The 21735-nt window shown below is 48.0% G+C and overlaps 1 protein-coding gene across 1 annotated transcript in view; it reads right to left on the bottom strand.

The window, feature by feature from the left end:
* Window positions 1–21735, bottom strand: part of GTF3C1 (general transcription factor IIIC subunit 1) — a 79613-nt gene that overhangs the window by 44432 nt on the left and 13446 nt on the right. Inside the window, exons 6-10 of the mRNA XM_023616077.2 lie at window positions 19814–19937; window positions 5527–5694; window positions 3507–3622; window positions 2090–2402; window positions 1281–1498 (exon numbers count right to left, since the gene is read on the bottom strand). Coding sequence (XP_023471845.2) covers window positions 1281–1498; window positions 2090–2402; window positions 3507–3622; window positions 5527–5694; window positions 19814–19937 — 939 coding nt within the window. The remainder of the gene's footprint in view (window positions 1–1280; window positions 1499–2089; window positions 2403–3506; window positions 3623–5526; window positions 5695–19813; window positions 19938–21735) is intronic.

Below are 21735 nucleotides of genomic sequence, written 5' to 3'. Positions count from 1 at the left end.
CGACCCCATGCCCCACCACTTCTGCTGCAGGGATAGTACCAAAGCACAGGCCTCCACACCAGAAAGGGAGAAGCAATGCAGGGTGGGACCTCCACACACGGGGTTCTAATCCTGGATTTGTCGTTAACTGAGCAGGCAAGTCACTCCAGTGCTAGGGGCTGTACTTTCCTCCACCCAGACCAGAGCTCACGTTTATCTTGTAGGGCTGTTATGAAGCCTGAATAAACCAGCAGTGACAGCATCAAAAGCCACTCCTGATCACAAGCCTACCCTGTGCTGGGTGCCTTGTCCTCTGAGTGTTTCTGAAGTGCAGGAGGCGCCCCCGGCAGTATCCGAGGCACTTTCAGGAGACAAAGGAGAGCATTCGGTGAACTGAATCACAGAATGAGAAAGGTGCTCCTGTGAATTCCTCTAATTACATTGATGAAAGAGTGCTGGTTTGATTCTACTGTGTATGTAACCCTGTGACACACAACAGAATCTGGACAGAATGTCTTATTGTATCTATTTTATGATTACCTTCTTTTTATGGCAAATGATACTGGCCTTTCATTTAAAGCATGGTTCCTCAATCTTGGCACTGTTGACATTTTGGGCTGGATAATTCTCTGTTGTGGGTTGTTCTGCCCATTTTTAGGAAGTTTAACAGCATTCCTGGTCTCTACCTACTAGATGACAGTTGCACCCTCTCCCCCACAGTTATGACAACCAAAAATGTCTCCAGCATGGACCTGCACACCACTCATCAAGCCATTCTGTGGTGGCATCCCACATACAAAGTGGAGGAAGATTAGTGCAGACATTAGCTCAGCAACAATCTTCCTCAAACAAAAAGAGGAGGATTGGCAACAGATGTTAGCTCAGGGCAATCTTCCTCAGCAAAAAAAAAAATAAAATAAAGTCTCCAGACACTGCTAAAGGTTCCCTGGGGGGCAAAACTGGCCTAGAGTGAGAATCACTAATCAAAACTAGCCATACAAATGTTCACTCCAAAGTAAGTTTCCATAAAAAGAGTAAGTTGTTGGAAACTACAACACTGTATAATAATGGTGTAGGTGATTTCTGGTAGGGCGTGATTCCTGCGTGAAAGTGGTAGACAAACGAGCACTGTATTACTTCCCATGAGCACACAGCCCACTGCTTGGTACAGAGTGAGCACTCACCGTGTGGTGCTTTGACTATCATTGATTTTGTTGTTGCTGTGATTCTTAAGCACAGAACTGATAAGGCTGACGTCCACTCGCCACAGGCTCCTTCTTATTCCCACTCTGAGCACTCACCTTTGGGTTTTCAAGCCTGACCTCTTCGATTACAGCTATGTCGCCACTGTTACTCTTCATGCAGTGGGAGCCATAGCTCACGCTGGGGTCTGTGGAGCTGCTGGCCTCCGGGAGGCTGTCCCTGCCGCCAGAGCTCCGGCAGGCTTTCTCCTCGGCGGCTGCTGGGGAGGAGGCCGGCTGCTTCTTCAGTGGGTGCAGGTTTACGACTTTCCACCCACCTACAGTGGACAGCAGCAGAATGAATGAACCGTGGCCATGTCAAGGGGGAAAGCAACAGGGGCATTACCAAATCAGACCCATGCTGGCTGAAGGATTCCATCCGGTCATTTTAAAGACCAGGGTGGTAGGTCAAGCAAGCAGCATGGTACCCCCTCTTAGCTGGATTCCAGATTTGCAAATCTGTCTTTGGTACCACCCTTCAAGCGTTTTTAAAAAGTCTCCTACAACTAAACTAAAACCCTGCAGAGTTCTTAAATAGATTGTTGGAGGGCAGCAACTAGAAGAAGTTTATGGAATTCCATCCCTTTAATAGTAAAAACACAATAAAACAAACAAAACATTTGCCAAGAACTGACTTGCAAGCAGCCAGGAGGCAGACTACATGACCGTCTCCTCAAACTTATGATCACGTGATGCTAGTGACACCAACAGGTCCCAAATTAGGACACACCAAAGAGATCCTGAGCTGCCTGCTGAACTGAACGGGCACTTTCTGAAGATCCCGGGCAAGGTGGCATCGGCAGCAGCTTAGATTGAGCATGCGCGCCCCCTGCCCGCTCTCCCCAACCCTGCCCCGAGAGCACCCTTACCCTTGGCTGGGGTGGAGTGACGAGGTTGAGTCCCAGGACAGAGGCTCAAGGATTTCATGTCCCCCTGTGGTCCTCTGCCTCTCCTCTTGCTGCTGCGGCTGCTGCCCTCCTCCTCACTGTCCGACTCGGACAGGAAAGTGTCCTCCCCTTCGGGCAGGAGGGACTCCTCTTGCACGGAGGCCAAGCTCACAGTGGTCAAGAGCTCGCTCCGGGCTTTCTCCCTTTCATACTGCCGACTTAGATCGCTCTCTTCTGCAAACACGCAGGAGATGTACTTGGTGGTCCGCTGCCGCCCTTCATCTTCCATGAACCCCTAGAGGGATGAGATACGTTTAATCACACTCAAAAGAGGGCACTAAAACACACAGGCATTCAGGTGCGCTGTGGGTCTGCAGAGTCTACCTCCTTATCATTCCTGCGTTTGCCTGCGTCTCGTCCCTCCACTGCCTGGGCCCCATGTCAGGCCCCATCCATGTTCTCTCACGGGTCTTCCTGTCTCGTCGCCCCCTCAGGTCCTGCTTTCACAGGCTTGTAGGAGGTGGTTTTCTAAATTGCAATCCTGACTGCGTGTCTGCTCGACAAGACCGTGAGCTCCTCTAGGGCAGGGCCCTCACTTGGTCTTCCCCATGTCCCCAGTGCCTAGCACAGGACTATGCCCAGAAGAAGCGGTCAGTAAGCACTGAGCGTTTGCTATGCAGAGTTCGATGGTTCATAAATGTTGTCACAGACTGGTGAGTCCGGGCCTGGAGGTCACCAGCTCCATTCAGGCCCTGCCATGGGAACTGATGACAAGGTCATCACCAGTCCATGCCCACTCTCTCTTCTAGGACATCGGAAAGGGGCTCTTCGAGGGCCTTAATGGCCGAAAGAGTAACATTTTCTATACAACAACCACTCGCCAAGGACAGTGCTAAGGGCTCTGCAATCATTAGCCCAACTATAATACTGTCTTCTAGCAAAATGGCCAAATAGCTGACAAGAAGAGAATGACGCCTAAAGGGCTGAGACAGCAGGTCTGAGTGCCAGACATGCATACTTAGCTGACTCGATGTCCCCAGGAGCCAGGCAAGTACACAATGAGAGGGAGGGCCAAGTGGGGACCGTGGAGCCCTGGAGAGCTCCCACTTCATCTCAGGGGTGGTGGGATTTTAGCCAGCTTCAGCTGACTGTCCCCACATGGCAGAGTGCTCCCCACACTGCCACATCTCCTGCTGACTTTTCAATACGACAACTTGTTCAATTTGTAAAAAGTGAAAACCAACAAAAACCACAGTGAGGGGAGACCTGCCATGCCCATGGGCTGCTCTCAGGCCCTGGGCAGCCGTCTGCCTCCCTGACAGCGATGGGAGTCTATCTGAGACATTCCTCCATAATCACACTGCGTGCACGTCCGAAGACAATTGACTCACGATGTTACCTTGACAACTTTGAATCTTTGAAGAAGGCGACACAGCATTCTTGCTTCCAGTTTCCCCACATTCATGGCCACTCGGATTTCAGCTTGAGAAATTCCTTTGGTGCCTCTGCGCTCGACTGTGTGAAACAATGTACTTGAACCCCAACCTCTGCAAAGGAGCTGCTCTGCACAGGTCAAGTCAATCCCCACCCATCTTTCTCAGGCACAGACATTTCAATGCAGTGAGACCAACAGAATAAAATATGTGCCTCCTCTCTCCCTTCCCTCCCAAGAATCTCTGAACATTGCTACTGGTAGCTAATTTTTAAGCACTCACTATCTGACTCCTTCAAGTTAAAACAATAAACGTCAAGTGATCAATTGCTGATCTACTAACACCGTTTTTACTCAGCAGTGGGAAGTTAGCTTTTTCACAAGAAAGGACTTTTTCAGATAAATGAAACTGGCTCTTTTAAAAAGCATCAATATAATTTTAAATTAAGAACTTTTTCGGGACTGGCCTGGTGGCGCAGTGGTTAAGTGTGCACGTTCTGCTTCAGTGGCCCAGGGTTCACCAGTTCGGATCCTGGGTGCGAACATGGCACTGCTTGGCACGCCATGCTGTGGTAGGCATCCCACATATAAAGTAGAGGAAGATGGGCACGGATGTGAGCTCAGGGCCAGTCTTCCTCAGCAAAAAGAGGAGGACTGGCAGCAGTTATCTCAGGGCTAATCTTCCTCAAAAAAAAAAAAAAAAAAAGAACTTTTTCGTCTTCCTTTCTCGGTGGACTCAAGGGCATTATGGACACTGACTATTGCACTGTCCTGTAACAGCTGTCAGCCAGCAGGGGCTCTGGCAGGAAATAATGCTGTTTGGCCCTGTATTCAACGACCGGTGGACAACTGGACTCCATTACCTGTTTTCTCTAGTTTGCGGGCTCCTGCCCCGCTATTAGTGTATCTGCCTCTAAGGAGCCCTGTTAAAGTTCTTTGACCACTCTGGGACTGGGACTCCGGGAAGAAGGCGGGTCGGGTAGGGGTGGAGGTTGCAGAGAGTCCCTCCAGCAAAGTACAAGAAATATAGGGCAGACTGTGTGGCAAGCTTTGTGGCAAAACCCTTTGACGGTTCAGAAATATTTTCCTCTTTCTTTCCTGATGCAGCACACACTTGAGGCTGCCAGGTAAAACCGATGTAGATAAAGGAGGTTTTGCTGCATTGGACATGTAGAAAAAGAAACAGCCAAACGAAAGGAGGTGACTAGGATGTGTTCTCATATTGAACTAGTAACACGCTAAAAGTGAGGATGAAAGGGTTAAGGGCAACTTCTCACAACTGAGTTCTGAGGAGCCCATTCTGAGAGATATTCAGTTGTTAAGAACTGCCACACAGCCCTCCAAAAAGGCTGGGCCGATCCAGATCCACGAGCATGGCTTCGCACCTGTTGGCTTGATCAGATCTCCTGCAGCCACCTCACCTTCTACTCTGTCTTCCTTCCCACAGGGACCTGCGGCCACACCATCTACAGCACCGGGTCACGCATGTCTTACATAGATCTTAGGGGAACTAGGGGAGTGGTGAGGAAGGGAGAGAGACAGTTTTTCCCCTCTTCATCACTAGAATTCCCAGCCTGCAGTGACTCCAGACCAATTTTAGAAGATAGGAGGGGACTCTCAAATCTTTGAGTAATAATATTAATAGCTAATTTTTGTGAGTGCTTTCTATGTACCAGGCACTACCCCAGATGTTTTAACCCTATTCCTCAATTAGCCCTCATTACAGGCAAGGGTGGTTACCATTTCCATCTTGCAGATGAGGGAAGTGAGGCTCAGAGACCTTGCTAAAGTCACACAGCCAGCAGCCAAGGGGCAGAGCTGGGATTCCAACTCACATCTGACCTGAGCCTAACCCCTCATGGGAAGCTCAGTGCTTCCTGCTGCGCTACATTCTCAACAGCTGAGACTCTTCCAACATGTGGGCAAAACACTTCTTGGATCAAATGCTCAGGAACCAGAGGCAAGCGGGCATGAGAACGGGACTTACTGAGTTCGTAGGTCTGTGTGAGCATATCCCGCTCGTACACAACGTCCACCGGAGGCACTGTCTTGGAGATGACCTCCTCGTCATCATCATCGTCCTGGTCGTGGTCGTCCTCAACCTTCCGTCTGAACTCCTTCAGCAGCTTGAGGCAGCGCACCATGACATCGGTCCCTAGGGCACAAGCATACGCTCTCCAGCAGTGAGTAAAGCAGTGTTGTGTGGGAGAGGGTGAGGGTCCTGACATGACACGGCCGACTGCAGCAGAGACAGAGACATGGAGAAAGACCACACACAGGGTCGAGTTTGGGACGTTTAAAACTGCACTTCTTGGGGCACAAGACCTGAAAACTTACTCCAAAAACTGCTTTTTGTTTTTAATGTAATGAGTGAACAAAGAAATGCAAATGAAGGAATAATAAGGTGTCCTGTTAGTCTTATTAAATAAACAGCAGCCTTCTGCTTGAGCCAAGCTCTAGGACAACAGGAAGTGTGCCTGTCTTTTCACAGCGTCACCCCCAGCACCCAGAACAGTGCCAGCACACAGTAGGCACGTAAGCAGTATTGCCAAGAGAATGAAAAACATCTTTGTCCTTTTAAGTGAGTCCTGATACTCACTGCCAATAAGGTGGCAGCAGTGTGCAGAAGTCCAACAACCCTCCCAGAGCCTTTCAGGAGGCCTCTAACCTACTGATTCCATCTGTCGGAATGTATTCCAAGAAAACAGCTCAAAAAGAGGCTAAAGCTGCCAGTCTAACAGGTCCACACAGCACTCCTGACGGCACTAGCTTTTATGAATAATATAAAACGACGACGACAGGAATGAAGTGGTGGTACAGCAACAAGCCACCACACTCTGGACTAGCACCTCCTTCAGACAATCACATGCGCCGACGCTCAACCTATGAAAGCGCGGTGTGGGAAAAAGGACAAGCTGGGCCTACGGCTGGAACCAGAGAAAGGCACAAGAAAGAGCAACACCTCGCCAAGTCATGTGCTAACTCATTTGATCCTGATGACCCTGGGAGGCATTTTACAGATGAAGAAACAGAGATACAGAGGGGTTCAATAACGTGCTCAGGCTCCCAAGAGCTCGTGAGTGACCGGCAGAGCTCCTCAAGCAGGGTCACAGTCTCCAACATGGAAGATACAATTCTGCAATAAGAAGTCCTATCATATATGACAGTGTGGAGCAGGATGTCCACGCCCTACTCCCTAAAACCTACAAATATGTTACCTTCCATGGCAAAAGGGACTTGTGGGGGTGATTAAGTTAAGGCTTTTTGTGGTGGTGATGGTGAAGGATTTTGAGATTATCTGGATTATCTGGGTGGGCCCAATGTAATAACAGAGTTCTTCTAAGAGGGAGGGAGGGAGGCAGGAGGATCAGAGCGAGCCACTGGAAGATGCTACGCCCCGCTGTGAAGACAGAGGAAGGGACAATGAGCCAAGGAATGCATGTGGCTTCTAGAAACTGGAAAAGACTAGGGAATGGATTCTCTCCTAGAGCCTCCAGAAGGAACACAGCCTGGCCAACAGCTGATTTCAGCCCAGTGAGACCCACTTCAGACTTCTGACCCCAAAATTGTAAAATAATAAATTCATGTTGTTTTAAATCACTAAGTTTGTAGTAGTTGTTAGAGCAGGGATACAGACAGTTTCCCCCCAGCTCTTATCAGTACATGGATGTCAGAACGCTAGGTACCACTGCAGAGAGGGGTGGCAGTAAAGCTGGTCTCTGCAACCCAGCATCGCCTGTGCAGGAGCTGTGGCCACGGAGGGGTGAGAAATGCCCACACCAGAGCACCACAGACCGATGTCTGAGCAAGGTCAGGCCCAGATTCTCGTGGGGACGCAGCATGTGGCTTGCAGGTGAAGTTCACAAACAATAAAGCATCTTGGGGCCCTGAACTCTGATATCAGAGACTTACCCTCAGAGTTAAGGTCTGGTCAAGGCTGACCCAACAGAGCCCTCTGGGAGGGCAGGCATAGGGTAACAATCAGCAGAAACGCAGGCAGCCTCGGCAGTTCTCGGGCACCACTCTGGTACTGAATCCCCTCCACTCCCCACAGAGACAGAAAATCCCCCAGTTCACGACCTCCAACAGAAGAAACAGGAGCCCGAGTCACAGTGCAGGCCTCCTCAGCCTTTGCTCCCACTGCACCTGCTGGGTCCCAGCATCTGCTGCTGCCCTGCAGCTTCGCCCTTTGCTCCCCTCCCAGGACGGGGGCCTGAAGCAACCAGGAGGGGAGACGTGGGGACGAAGGGACTCTTGGGCCCATCTGTAGGCAGGAGAACTATTTCAAGGCTCGAGTGACCAGGACTGGGTTCTCTGTTGGGATTTCCTTCTAGTGGCCATGGCCGGAGGCACCTGGTGCCCAGCACACCAGCACATGGCAGAACACTGACCACGGAGCCTGTTCTCCACTGGGTCCTCCTCTCTGTCCTCTACTTGAGCCCCTCGACCCCCTCGACTCCCATCTCACCCCTAAGATGGTGCTCACAGAGTAACCCACTGCTCCTAATAACAAAAGTGCTGCCATTCCCCAAACCCAGGCACGTCCTGGCCTGATCTAAGCTCTCCACGTGTGTCATGCGAGCTAGTCCTCACCACAGCCTTCGGAGGTGGGTGCTACCACCCGTTTCATATTTGAGAACATGAGCGGCTAAGGAATTTGCCCAAACCTCCACCCCTTAGCAAGTGAGGAGCTGGAATTACTGGGCAGTCTGGCTTCAGAGCCCAGGCCCTAAATCTTTGATGACATATGGCCCCTAACTGAAAGATGTCATGTGATCGAGAACAGTGGGTGACACGGAGCCAGGGATGCTGGCTTTGCATAACCAGTGGCACAATGCAGCACTTAGGGGAGGCGGACCCACACACCCTCAGCAATAGCCTGACATTATCTCTTCCATTCCTTTTTAACTTCCTTAAGAGGCTACTTAGCCAAGAAAAGATACACAGACAGCCCTCAAAATAGGCATAAGTGGAAAAGGAGAAACGCTACTAGTACACTCCTGGACTCAAAGGGCAACCAAGGAAAGACCCTCTCAGCCTTGGCAGCGTCTGCTCCTCACACCACGGAGATGACTGTTCTCACCTCTGCAGTACTTGATGCCTACCCCCGGCCCCCCGTCAGAGCCTTCTCCAAATGGCACACCTGCCTCCTCTGCTGACAGCCAGACATCCAGAGGGAGTGTGGGCACAAACGGGCTCTGGGATCAGGGAGACATGGGTTAGTGTGAGCTCCACAACTTCCTATTTCTGTGACTTTGGGGAAATGACAGTGTAGCTCTGTTTTCCACTCAGTAAAATGAGATGACAATGTTCTCTACCTCAGAGGTCGGTGTTCAGATGACCCAAGGCAATGTCTGAACAGAGGCTGGCACAGAGCAATCACTCAGCACTAACACCCAGCACTTGTTGTGGGCCAGGCATTGTGCCATGGGCGTTACAAGAATAAACCCATCAAATCTCACAATCCAAGGCTGGCAGGCCCCTGTAGGCCCCATTGCACAGACGCAGAGGCTGAGGCGCAGAGACGTTAAGCAACTTGCTCAAAGTAACAGAGCTATGAAGTGGCAGAGCTAGGACTTGAGCCCAGGCTGTCTGAAGCTCTCAACCAGTACAGCAGTTATTCTCAATAGTACTGCCAGCACCTAGCATGGTGTAGAGGCCTGACAGACTTCAGTTGAATTAAAGATGGTTGGTCCCTCTTGCCAGGCAGGAAAGCCCACAGACAGCCTAAGGTCATGGCAGCCCGGCTCCTGGAGCTGTGTGAGAACTCACCCCTGCCCCGGCTCTGAGCAGGGGGTCAGGAAGACTCCTGGACAGGCAGGTTGTTGGCCGGGGTAGCCTGGGGATGATGCATGAGGACTGAGCTGCTCCCTGTGATCACACTGGGCACTGCGAGCCCCAGGACTGACAAGGAGCACGCGGCCCAGGGGAGGTGAGTTTCTAGCACATCTTGAGCGAGCAGAGAATGGTCTCAAGCATCCGAGGCTGGGCCTGGCGTGAGGCTTTTGTGCTTCAGTAGGCCCAGTACGACTAGTCAGATGGCTGCCGCTGGGGTTTCGGGCCATGGGGTCTGCAGCTCGGCCAGTCCCACAGAGCATAGCTGATTTCTCTGTGAAGCCCAACTGCACTGACTTTCTTCTGTCTCCATCAGACAAGGAAACTGATCCTTTACTCAAACTCTGTCTGTGTCTGGTCTTCTCAAATACTGACCATGGAAACATTTCCCTTTCCCCACGTCATACCACACGCATCTTCACCTTGGAAAACGTTGTGTTAGAAACGCAGTGTGCACAGTGGTTAAGAATCTGGACTCTCCCACCACAGCTGGTGTGGGAACCTGGGCAAGCTGGTTGGCCTCCCTCAGTCTCAACTGTCTTGTCTGTAAACTAAGGCTAATGACAATGTCTAGCCTCCTGGGGTTGTGGGGAGAATTTTAAGAGATAAGGCAGGTAAAGGATGGAACACGCTGTAGCCTACGTTTCATCATCCCAAGAATTTCCTTTCCCATAGTTCTAGAGTTTTACCAGACTTAGAATTTCAATTTTTATTATTAAAATCCCTTCAGCTCATACCTGCCTCTTTAAAGGAGGCTGTTTCAGACCGCGAGTCAGCTAAAGCCAACGCAGAAGGGGCCAGAGGGAGCCCTGCACACACGCATGCAGTTGAGCACAGCCTGTCACTCCATCCGAGCTGCCTCCTCAGTCACCCAGACCCCTGGGGGAATAACGGGCCTGTTATGGCAACCACTGACCCGGGGTGCAGGGCTTTCTTTCCAGGGACAAAACGCAGGAGACATAGACCAGCCAGATCACTGCACAGGCTCTCAAGCACATGGAATTTTAGGCATTTTAAAGATAAGGCCGTGCTAACGTCAGCAGTTCAACACAAAGGAACCATGCAGTTCTCCTGTGTCAAATATCCAGGACGGGCTCCACCTTATTATGAAGAAAAAATGGCTTAATTTAGACATTCTGAAGACCCAGAAAAGAAGGGAAGGAATGAATCCTTACTGAGCATCTAGGATGAGCCAGGCACTGTGTTCGGGATTTTCAGATGCTATTTTACGTAATCGTTGCATGGATTCTGCAAATTATTATTGCCATTTTAAGAAAAAGGAAGCTGAGCCTCAGAAGGGTCGAGTGATCTAACCAATGTCTTGGACCTAGCAAGTGGCCTTTCCTCCATACTAGGCCACCTGGCCAGGCCAGAGTTTCAAATTTCTTTCAGAAAGAGCACTGTTCACTGTAAAGGAAAACCCAGAGTGGCTGTGAAGTGGAACCAACAGCCTGTGTTTCTCACACTCCCAGTGAAAAATCTCATCTGGCCTCATCAACTGGCCTCCTAGCAGAACAGTACTCTCAACTGTGAGCAACCTAGGAACAAAAGTAAGATGGGAATAAATGAGCACCAGGACAGACTTCCTCTTGAAGAGTCACAAACGCAGGAAAAGTCCTACTGGTGAGCCAGGCAGACATTACATAAATTCAGAATGTTACTCTCCTCACCCCCACCAACACACACACACACACACACACACACACACACACACACACACACACAGAGGAGCTGGGCTGGTCACTGCTAGGGAGTCATTCAGATAGTCTGGGACTCTTAAATGATAAGCTGGCCAACGGGACAATCTGAGGAGATGACTGCCTTGGTCCCTGCAGGGAGGCCTGCACAGAGGCCGGAAGCACAGGATTCAGGGCAGTACCCAGAACGATGGAAGGTACTGCAGCCCACACCCCAGGGGGATGGAGTGAGTTTGTCTGCTATGAACCCACCTCTGCCACTTACCAGCTGTATAACCATGGCTAGGTGACGTGACCTCTCTGTGCCTTAGGTTGCCCCACTGTAAAACGGGGACTAGAACAGTATCTTCCTCATAGTGAGCTCAGGACAGTGCCTGGCATACAAGTAGTGCTCAGTAAGTAGTGTTCGCCACCGCCTGTATCATCACTATTATCATTACCACAGCCTTGGAAAAACACAGCTCTTGAGGATCAAGCGCCATACCTAGTCACCCCTGATGAACATGTTGGGAGATTGCTTGGGGCCTTCAATTCAGTTTCGCATTCATTTTGTGTTGGGTCCAGAACACACAAAGATGACTAGGACAAGGCTCCTGCCCCTGCAAAGGGTTGTGTCTGAGAGAGGCCAGGGAGTACAGGACAGTGTGCTTAGGCTTCACACGAGCCTGGGTTTGAGCTCCAGCTCTACCCTGGGTAACTGCTAACCTCTCCGAGCCTCAGGCTCCTCGTCTATACACCGAGGATAATTCAAACAGCATCCAGCCTGAGCTGGGGTGTGGACTAAACGGTGAAAGTAGGCATTCGGCTCCGTGTGACACTTGAAACACACCGAGTGCTCAGTGCACGCCATCTAGCTCGATGCCTCCTGAGAAACAAGCTACTACTTCCAGCGTGCATAGAGCTGTAAAAGAGAAAGAGACAGGATGGGGCTGGGCAGGCGAAGGTAGGGAGAGGAGGTGACCTTTGGGTGGGATACTAAAGGAGGTGACCTTTGGGTGGGATACTAAAGGATACATAAAAATTGTCCGGGCAGAAGAGGCCAAGCATTCCAGGCAGAAGGAAGGGCGCCAGCAAGGGCACAGAGGTGGGAAAGGACAGGCCCGTGTGGGGAAGTGTGGGGGTGGCGAAGAGGAAGGTAGATTGCAGAAGGTTGACACGTCAAGCAAAGAATATTTCCTTTTTTATTTTGTAGGCACGTTTGCCTTTATTCTGTAGGCATGACTCTTGTTATTTCTGTGCTGGATGTGGAAGAAGGCCTGAAGGAGGATCCAAATCTTCCAACTCTCCTGCCCCAGGACTGTCCTAGGCTGGCCTCACCCGCAGTCCCTGCCCCTCCCTCAGACCCCAGGTCCTCGCCTACCCTGCTTCCATTTCCTATTAGTTCAGCCCAGTCTCTCGGGGAGGCAGCAGAGCGGCCACTGCACTTTCTGTGCTCAAACCCCTATGCCAGCACTTCCTAGCTCTGTGACCTGAGGCAAGTGATTTCTGCTTTGGTTTTCTTATCAGTGAAATGAAGAAAAAGAGTAGTACTGACATGATGGAGTGGATAAAGGATCAGAATAAAAGAACTAACACTTGGCACGGTGCCTGGGATATTATCTCCTGGTTCTTTCACCTCTTTCCCCGCCCGGCCCAAGACTGACCGTAAAACGAGATAACAAAATGGTGGAATCTCCTGCAGTTCCTTCCTCTTTTTATGTACTCTAGGACAAGCCCTGTTCCCTCCCAAGGGACAGCCTAGAGGGAAGGAAAGGACTGCTCCCCGCCAGGGATGCTCTCCCCAGGTGCCTGAGCCCCTCTCCCCTCAGGGAGCTGCCTCTGCCCCGAATGAAGTCACTCAGGGCAGGAATCTACGGCATTGCAGATCCGACTCCTTTCTCTAACTTTTCAGGTTCTTGCCTTTAATAGTTTTTGCCTAAATATTAAAATGTCTGTTTCTTTTATTTATTTTAATTATTGATAGTAATTACTTTTCAGTTTTTAGCTAATGTCCTTTACCCTCTGTCACTTTTAACTTAAAGAAATCTTGCTATTTTTAACTGTTTTCTCCTTAGCATCATTAATTTTCTAGGTTTTAAACTTTTCTGACAATCTTCTTCCATTCTTATGTTTATGCTCACCCTTCATCTTTCTATGTTTCTGATTTTCATTTTTGAGGAAGATTAGCCCTGAGCTAACTACTGCCAATCCTCCTCTTTTTGCTGAGGAAGACTGGCCCTGAGCTAACATCTGTGCCCATCTTCCTCTACTTTATATGTGGGATGCCTACCACAGCATGGCTTGCCAAGCGGTGCCATGTCTGCCCCCAGGATCTGAACCGGCGAACCCCGGGCCGCCAAAGCAGAACATGTGCACTTAACCACTGTGCCACTGGGCCAGCCTCTGATTTTCATTCTTTTTAATTCCAGGTTTCTGCTTTTAAAGCTCTTTTAAACCTTTATTTTAATGCATTTTAATGCTTATTATGGCTTATTTCTCTTTTTTCTTAGCTTGTACACTTTAATCCTACTATAACTTTTTAAATGTCCCCTTTTGCCATTTTAATGACCTTAATTTAGTTTGTTGTACTCTGTTATGCATTCCTTGGTTTTGTTTTTCATTTTAATTTTTTACAGCTTTATTGAGATATAATTCACATACCATCCAATTCACCCATTTAAAGTGTATACGTGCAAGGTTTTTTTGTATATCCCCAGGTATGGGTGCACCCATCACCAGGTAATTTTAGAACTTCTTCAGTCCCTCAAACCCTTTACCCATCACCCCTCTTTGCCCGCCTCCCAGCCTAAGTGCTCCCCAGTGTATTTCTAGATTCCCTAGTTCGGACTTCCCTATAAATGGTGTCCTGGAGTAATGGCCTGTTGTGATTGGCTTCTTTCTCTCCTGAATGGTCTTGGCACCCTAGTGGGAAGTCAGCTGACCACAGACATGCGTTTATTTCTGGACTCAGTTCTATTCCATTATTGGTCTCTGAGTCTATCCTTGTGCCAATACCACCCTGTCTTGATTACTGTTGCTTTGTAGTAAGTTTTGAACTTGGGAAGTGTGAGCCTTCCTACTTGATTCTTCCTTTTCAGGATTGTTATAGCTTTCTGGGTACCTTGCAATTCCATATGAATTTTAGAATCAGTTTGTCAATTTCTACAAAGAAGTCAGCTGAGATTCCACTGATAGGGGTTGTGTTGACTCTGAAGATCAGCTTGGGGAGTATAGCCATCTTTACAATGTCAAGTTTTCTGATCCATGAGCAGGGGGTGTTTGCCCATTTACTCAGATCTTAAATTTCTGTCAAGAATGTTTTGTAGTATTCAGAGTATATGTTTTGTACTTTGTTAAATTTATTTATAAACATTATATTCTTTTCAATGCTATTGTGAACAGAGCTGTTTTCTTAATTTTCACTTTCAGATTGCTCATTACAAGAATATAGAAATGCAATTGATTTTTGTATATTGATCTTGTGTCCTGCAACCTTGTTGAACTTGTTTTTTATTTTTAAGAGTCATGGGGCAGGGGCCAGCCCCGTGGTGTAGTGGTTACGTTCTGTGCACTCTGCTTCAGCAGCTTGGGTTCACGGGTTCAGATCCCGGGCATGGACCTACACCACTCGTCAGCCATGCTGTGGCAGTGACCCACATACAAAATAGAGAAGACTGGCACAGATGTTAGCTCAGGGCGAATCTTCCTCAACAACAATAACAACAAAAAGAGTCAGAGGGCAACAGCTGTGGGAAAAGTTCACATCATAAACAGGAGGTACTGATGCTAGAACCCGCCCATCCTCTTCACTGCTGGATGCACCTTGTCACTGAACCTGGAAAACCTGCTCAAATGACCACCTTGGTCATTAGTCTCAAGGAGCACGACCTCTGTCAACTGCTCCCACTGCTGAGGGGTTGCAAAGTGAACTTTTATTTCTCTTCCCTTCTGTTCTCAGCTCAACTTAGTTAGCACAGAATGACTGGTAAACACTTGAAGAAAATAATCCAAATTTGCAAAACAGATCAGTTCAGGATGACTGTTTTCATTACCAAGGGTTTTTTTTGCTTTTTACAAAAGAGATCGCTGCCACTTTCTACAATCCATGTGAAATATGCCTAGATCCAAATTCTTTTTGGGCTGTTAGGAACAACTCATATATCCAGGCACACCTGTAAATTTACATGAAGTAATACATCATCTTTATTTAAGTCTCATCTACTCCATAGTGCCTTAGAGGAAGGGTTTCATGTTAATTTTGCAAACTGGGACAACAAAGCTCAAGGCAAAAAAAGACAAACTGTGCATTCATCCCTTGTCTCCTGCACAAGGAGAGTAACTGAAGTGGCACCTAATTAAATTAAATATGCTAAACGTTTACTTAGCACCTACTCTCTTCCAAGCAGATAGTGCACAGCCGTTAAGGATAGAAAGTATGAGGGGTGCTGACACCACCCTCAGGGAGCTCATGATCTAGATGGAAAAAAGTCATACAGACAAATAACAGAGACGCAGTGTGACATGGGACATTAGGAGAGGCCTGGTGATGGGCCTGAGCAGCAGAGGTGGGAATGAGACGAGCATCCTGAACAGTCAGAATGGGCTCACTCTGTGTGTGTGTGTGTGTGTGTGTGTGTGCGCGCGCACACACGCGCACATATGTGAGAGACAATCTAAATATTCTGATTGTCATCGTCTTGGGTGCCTGCCCTCTTAATCCCGAACAAGGAGCCCAAGCCAGACTATCCTTAGTACCCAGTCTGTGCTCTGAGTCACACTGACCCTTCTCAAGAGTGTCTCTTCCCAGTATAGACCTCCAAAAAACTACGACCACCTACTGTATGACATGGACACACCTTCAAGGTCAGGCAGATGACATACCAGAGTGAAGCCAGCTGTGGGTTACACAGCGGGAAGAGGAAGTGCGCTGTCCTTGGTGAATGGGGAAGGTGGGCCCCACAGAAAGAGGGCAGCACCTCTCTGCCCAGCCAATTGCTACTAAAGAAATGCAGTTCAGTGTTGCCTAAGTTTATTTTTACAGAGAAGTTGAAAGGCTCACTTTTTAGGTGAAATTTCTTAATTTTAAATATCGGTAACTAACTCAATGAAAACAAACCCTGTGAGTCAAACAAAATACACTGCTGGATGTGGCCACCACTAGTTTGCAGCCCCTGTTCTGTGTACACTGTTTCCTGAAGCCCCACAACACTGTGGAAAGTTGTATTATTATCCCCGGATAACCCTGATGAAAAAACTGAGGTGTAGAGGTCAGAACGTGCTGAAGGCCACCCCAACAGGAAGTGACACAACAAGAATTCTAACCCAGGGCTCTCTTACATCCAAGTCCATTCAGGTATCTGTTAGTTTCAAGTGGCCTCAAGCCTGGGAGAAGCTTTGCTCCATGGCTGCCTGCCCAGCAAGAAAGGTTCTTTAAGGGTATTTCCTTCTCAGTTTCTCTTTACTTTAAAAATAAATTACTCCAGCCCATTTATTTTTAATGCCTTTCTTCCAATAAACCAGGAAATAAAAATGACTAATATAGCCCCAGGTCAGTACTGTTTTAAGCATTCAGATAATCCTACTTCCAAGTCAAATGCTGGGGAGCCTCTAACAGTTAAGACCCCAGGACACCTCTCAGTTCCTAGAACCTTTTCCCCTTGCTGCAGCACCCAGCAGCCTTTAAGTAGACAGAGGTTTACTTCACTTGGTTAAGCAAGCAAATCAAGTTTACTGGTTTCCTGTCTACTTAAAGGCTGATGCCATCCACTCTTTCCCCTGAGGAAGTCCAGTCATTCCAGTCACACACTTACCCAGCGCTCAAGGGACTCAAAGAGGAGGTCATTCTAGGGGGGCGTCCCTACCTCCCAGGTGCTCCTTCCCCCATTTATACACCTGTGTATGCTAACATCTGTGTGTTACCATCTCCTCCACAAGACTTTACCCAGACACAGGGCAGCTAGACAGGGTGGGCAGTGATGCCATCACCTAAGTGGGGAAATAAAGTCCTTCAGACTGACAGTTCACAGTCTCTCAACAAATACGACTGCCGACCTCCTGCAAGCTCCGAGCTAAGTGTCTAGGATGCTGTGGTCTCTCCTCATTCAGCACATGTTCTCCTGAGCTGTGGTGATGAAACCATCTCACAGGTTACTTGCTATGCCCACAGTTTTTTCTTCTACACCTTTTGGTTTTCCTTGTAGTTTATAACTTCATTTTTTTCCATTTGCTTAGTTTGCTGTGTACCTATCTATCACTAGTTCACACCCAAACTCTTTGACTCTCTGCCAAAGTACAACTTTCCCTGAACACATTCACATGCTCTAGGCAGCCGATCCTTTGCACAGACTTCCATCCCTCTGGAGCCCTCTTCCCTGTTCCCATCTGGACAGATTGCTCTTGGAGCCTATCATCGTGATCTCCCCGCACCACTTGCCCAGGGTTTTCCTTGTCCCTGCTGCTTCCTCGACCCCTGTTTTCCCGCCTCTTGCCTTAGTCTGTCATTTGGTGGTGTCCATCCTCTTGTTCCTTCCTAAAAGGGGGGAGACAGGAGACGAACGGTTTCAGATTTGCACATAGGAAAACTCTCACACCTGGTAAAGCTGAACAAAGAATTCCAGACTGAAAGTCCATTCCCTTCAGAACGTTCATGGCATCGCTCCAGGGTCCTCCAGCATCAGGTAAGATAGCGAAGTCTGAGGTCTCCTCTCTGGAGGCTCTTTAGCCCCAGATTTCTGAAGTCTCAGGATCTTGGATCTCTGTGTGGGTTTCTTTACATTCATCATGCTAGGCACCTGATAGGTCTTTTGATCTAGAACTTATGTCCTTCAGATCTGGGAAAATTCCTCGTGTCATTTCTCCTCCTCTCCTCGTCTCTATTCCTCTGCACACACTCCCTCTCTCCCTCCTGGGAACCCTACTGTGTGGATGTTGGACCTCTTAGCCTCAGCCTCTTCCTTTCAACCTAGCTCTCCTACTTCCCATCTCTTTTGAGTTTCTGTTCTTTCTGGGAGATTTTCTCAACTTTATCCTATTATCTTCCCTTCCACTAAGTCTTTTATTGCAAGAGTCATATTTCTTTTATTTCTAAGAGCTCTTTTTTTACTTTTTGCATGTCTCTCCATTATAGCCTCTTGCTCTGGTTTCAGGGATGCAATATCTCCTCTTCTCTCACTGAGGATTCTCTTACATTTACTTCTGCTTCTCACTTTGTTTCTATCTCCTAAATTTGTTTGTTTCTCTTACATATACATATGTATATACATATACACATACATAATGTAATACACTCTAATATGAATTCTCAAATGTTCAGTGAAGCATGAAAATGCTGCCCCAAAGCCCTGTGTTTTGGCTGTTTTGCAGGGTGTGGAGGAGAAGGGAGAGGCTGCCACTGTGTGGGCTTCCATTAAGGGTGAGCAGGCAGGGGCCAGCTATTCTGATGGGAAATCCCCAAGTTTCAGTATCTAGAGGACTCTTCTCTCAGACTGGTCGGTTTCTGCAGAAAAGTAACCTCCAGCCTCTGGCCTAGGGTACTGTATGTCTGGCTGCCAGCGTTCTAGGAGTCAAACTGAAAATGCAGTGAGGGGATGCTCACCTTTTACTGTATGGAGATTGACACATAACTCCTGTTTTCAGCACAGTACCCTGTCCCCAGCTGGATTTCAGGCCTGAGCCTAGAAACCCTCCAGTGCACCCTTTCTTGAGATAAACCCAGACTTCTGTCTTTGTGGAAAAGGGCTTCTTCCCTGACTGTGCAAAGTAGGGGCGGGGATGAGGGTGCAAGGGCTTTTCACACACACCATCAACCAATCCTCTTATCACCAGCCCCATCCACATTTGTGCTTTCAAAGGTACCTGGAACTTCTGAAATTTCTAGTTTATTTCAGGTTTTGAGGTGTCCATTCTTGGCTATTGCTCTTCACAGGCATTTAGCTTTCCCCATCTGCTCAGTTACCATTTGTCCATCTGCGTTTGAGCACCAAAATGCTGTTGACAACTCTCTCTGCTGTCATTTCCTGTCCTATTCTCTTTGTACTTGTGGATTTATTCCTTTTATATCCCTTATCATCACTAGGGAGGAGTTCTGGAAGAGTGCAGATAAATGCATACATTCCATCTATCATCTTTTACTGAAAGCTCTGACCCTCAGCTTTTCAAATGACTTTGGTTAATCACAAGGGGGTAAACAGCATGTGATAGAAATCAAGAATAGAGAAAAACAAAGGACTAAGGAAGGTTTTTAAAGTTCCATAGTCTATTGTCCCTAGTTTAACTTCTTTAGCAGGTTCAAATCCTACCTCTGCTGCTTACTGATTGCTTAACCTGTGCAAGTTACTTAGCATCTCTTAACTTTAATATTCTTACATGTAAAATGGTGACACTACCACCTACCTTGCAGGGCTAGATAATGAGATCATGCAACACAGTTTAGGTACTTAACACATGCTGGCTGAAGAATGAATACTGGCTTGGTGTAAGAGGAACAGGAACTTGTTTTTGGACGCCATGAATTTGAGGTGTTGGAAGGACATCCACAGAGAGATGTCTGCTGGGAGTTAGAACTGCTTTCATCCAGCAAACATTTCCTGAGCACTGTTGACACAGCAGGTCCTGAGCCAGGCAGTAAGGAATAAAGAGTTGACAAAATATGTGAAACCATCCCATGGCAAGGCAGAATGTGAGAAGAAAGGCAGGCTGGAGCTTAGAGGGAGAAGTGAGAGCTGTCCATGTAGCCCAGGGGACACAGGCTGAGGGCGCCCTCACCTTTCTTTGTCTTACAAGGTCCGCGCTCAGGGTGAATCTCTTGTAGGGGCAGAGACACCACCTTTGCCAGGCCAGCATTCAGCATGTACTGGTACAGACGCTTAAACGTCCTCTCGCACAGCCCCTGCCAAACAAAATGTAAAAGCTCCTATTAGGTACGAGCAGGGCGTCTGAAATTACCAAAGAGCCACGCAGACGAACACAAGTTCAGGACCCGAGTTCACTGACTATCTCGAATGAGGAAACACTGAGAGTACTGACGAGGAAACACTGCTAAGCTATGCTGTCACGGGAACAAAACAAGGTCTAGGGCAATATTTAAGGGATTCTACCTTTTGATTATGAGAGGGGGAAAGAGATTTGCCTAAAGAGATCCTGAAAAGGTATGTAAAGGTGAGAATGAGGCAGATGGGGGTAGAGACAGAAGGAGATTGCACTGTACATTTTTTCATATCGTTCTGGTTTGTTTTTTTTTTTTACCAAGTAAGCATATTAATTATCAATATATATACACACACACACTTCTCCAACAGGCAGTGGCAGAGATGGGAAAAAAATTAAATTAAAATTTTTTTTTTTAATTTAGCCTATCTGTGAAGTTTCAACAAAATGACAATGAGTACATCCACCCTACCACTCATATTTCTGCAAGGTCATACAACCAAAATGATCCTAAGTGCATCCTAACTGCAGGAGCCACCAACGAGCAGACTACAGAGCGGGCCATGTTTTTCATCTATGTGTGTTTTTACAAAAGTAATCTATTTGCCAACATTGAGAAGTGAGAGATTTCATACAAAAATCCACATTTTTGCTTCCCTTGAATAACAAGAACTAGCAACAAATCCTAGGACCGCAGGTCCTCCCAGCAGCAGTTGGTGGGAGCCGACTCCAACCAGACGGCACACCCGTCTCCAGAGGCCCGGCCTTCACGCTCCCACGAGACCCTTGCACACTGAGGCTGAAGGTCAGTTCCAATTTATTACCATTTTTGTGCCGCTTTTCTCCTACTGCAGTTAAGAGGAAAGTTAGATATTTCTTCAATCCATACTGATTATCAAAACATTTTTTTACACTTGGCCCATTTCACTCTTTTATATCGCCCTCCTGGCCACTGCTGGCTGTTGGTTCTGCAACCCCTGGAATAGTGAGGCAAGTTACCACTGCCGTAAGTTATGGCCTGAACAGGAGGCTCTCACGACTTCCAGTTATTAGTTGAGTCTTACGGGTTTCCTCTTAGACTCTGGGGGAGGGAGAGGGAGCAAATGTTGGTGGGCTGCCACTGCCACATACGTGTGATCAGCTCTCAGACCAGCCAGCTCTCTAGCCATTGGGCAGCAGAACATATTGCTATCAAGGAAATACAGATGACTCACACGTGGTGCGCTCAAGCCCATTGGCTTGTAAATGGCATCTATCGTTAATCTAGCCATGCCCCCAGAATCATGGAAAGAATCTCTGGAAACTCATCCATCAAACCCCAGCCTTCAACATATGGTCCTAAGCCCTGGAACATCCTAAACAAGGGAGGATGATGTAGTCCTGCTTTCTGGGACTCACACAATCAAAGACTCTCACAACCTGCCCAGTGATAAGAGAAGGAAGTAGTAGGAGCCCACCACGAAAAAAAAAGACAGCATCTGTATTCACGGCATCAACCTCATCAATAGGCTAATTATTCACTAAATCCTGCTCAGTCTCTCTGCTCCTATTTTCAGCCGCCAAGTGAACATCCCAGAAGATCTTCATACTCAATAAATCCTAAAATCAAGTTTGTCACATGCCATCCTCACCCATACTTGTTCCTCCTTCTGTGCTCTCTCCTTTAGTCATATATTCATTCACAAATATTTACTGAGAGTCCACCGTGGGCCAGGCACTGTCCTCATGGGCTGGGGGGGGTTCAGCAGTGAACAGACAGA

Source organism: Equus caballus, chromosome 13 (genome assembly GCF_041296265.1).
Source record: "Equus caballus isolate H_3958 breed thoroughbred chromosome 13, TB-T2T, whole genome shotgun sequence".
NCBI classification, from domain to species: Eukaryota; Metazoa; Chordata; class Mammalia; order Perissodactyla; family Equidae; genus Equus; species Equus caballus.
The sequence above is the reverse complement of the archived record's forward strand: the minus strand, read 5'-3'. Positions and strand labels throughout refer to the sequence as shown.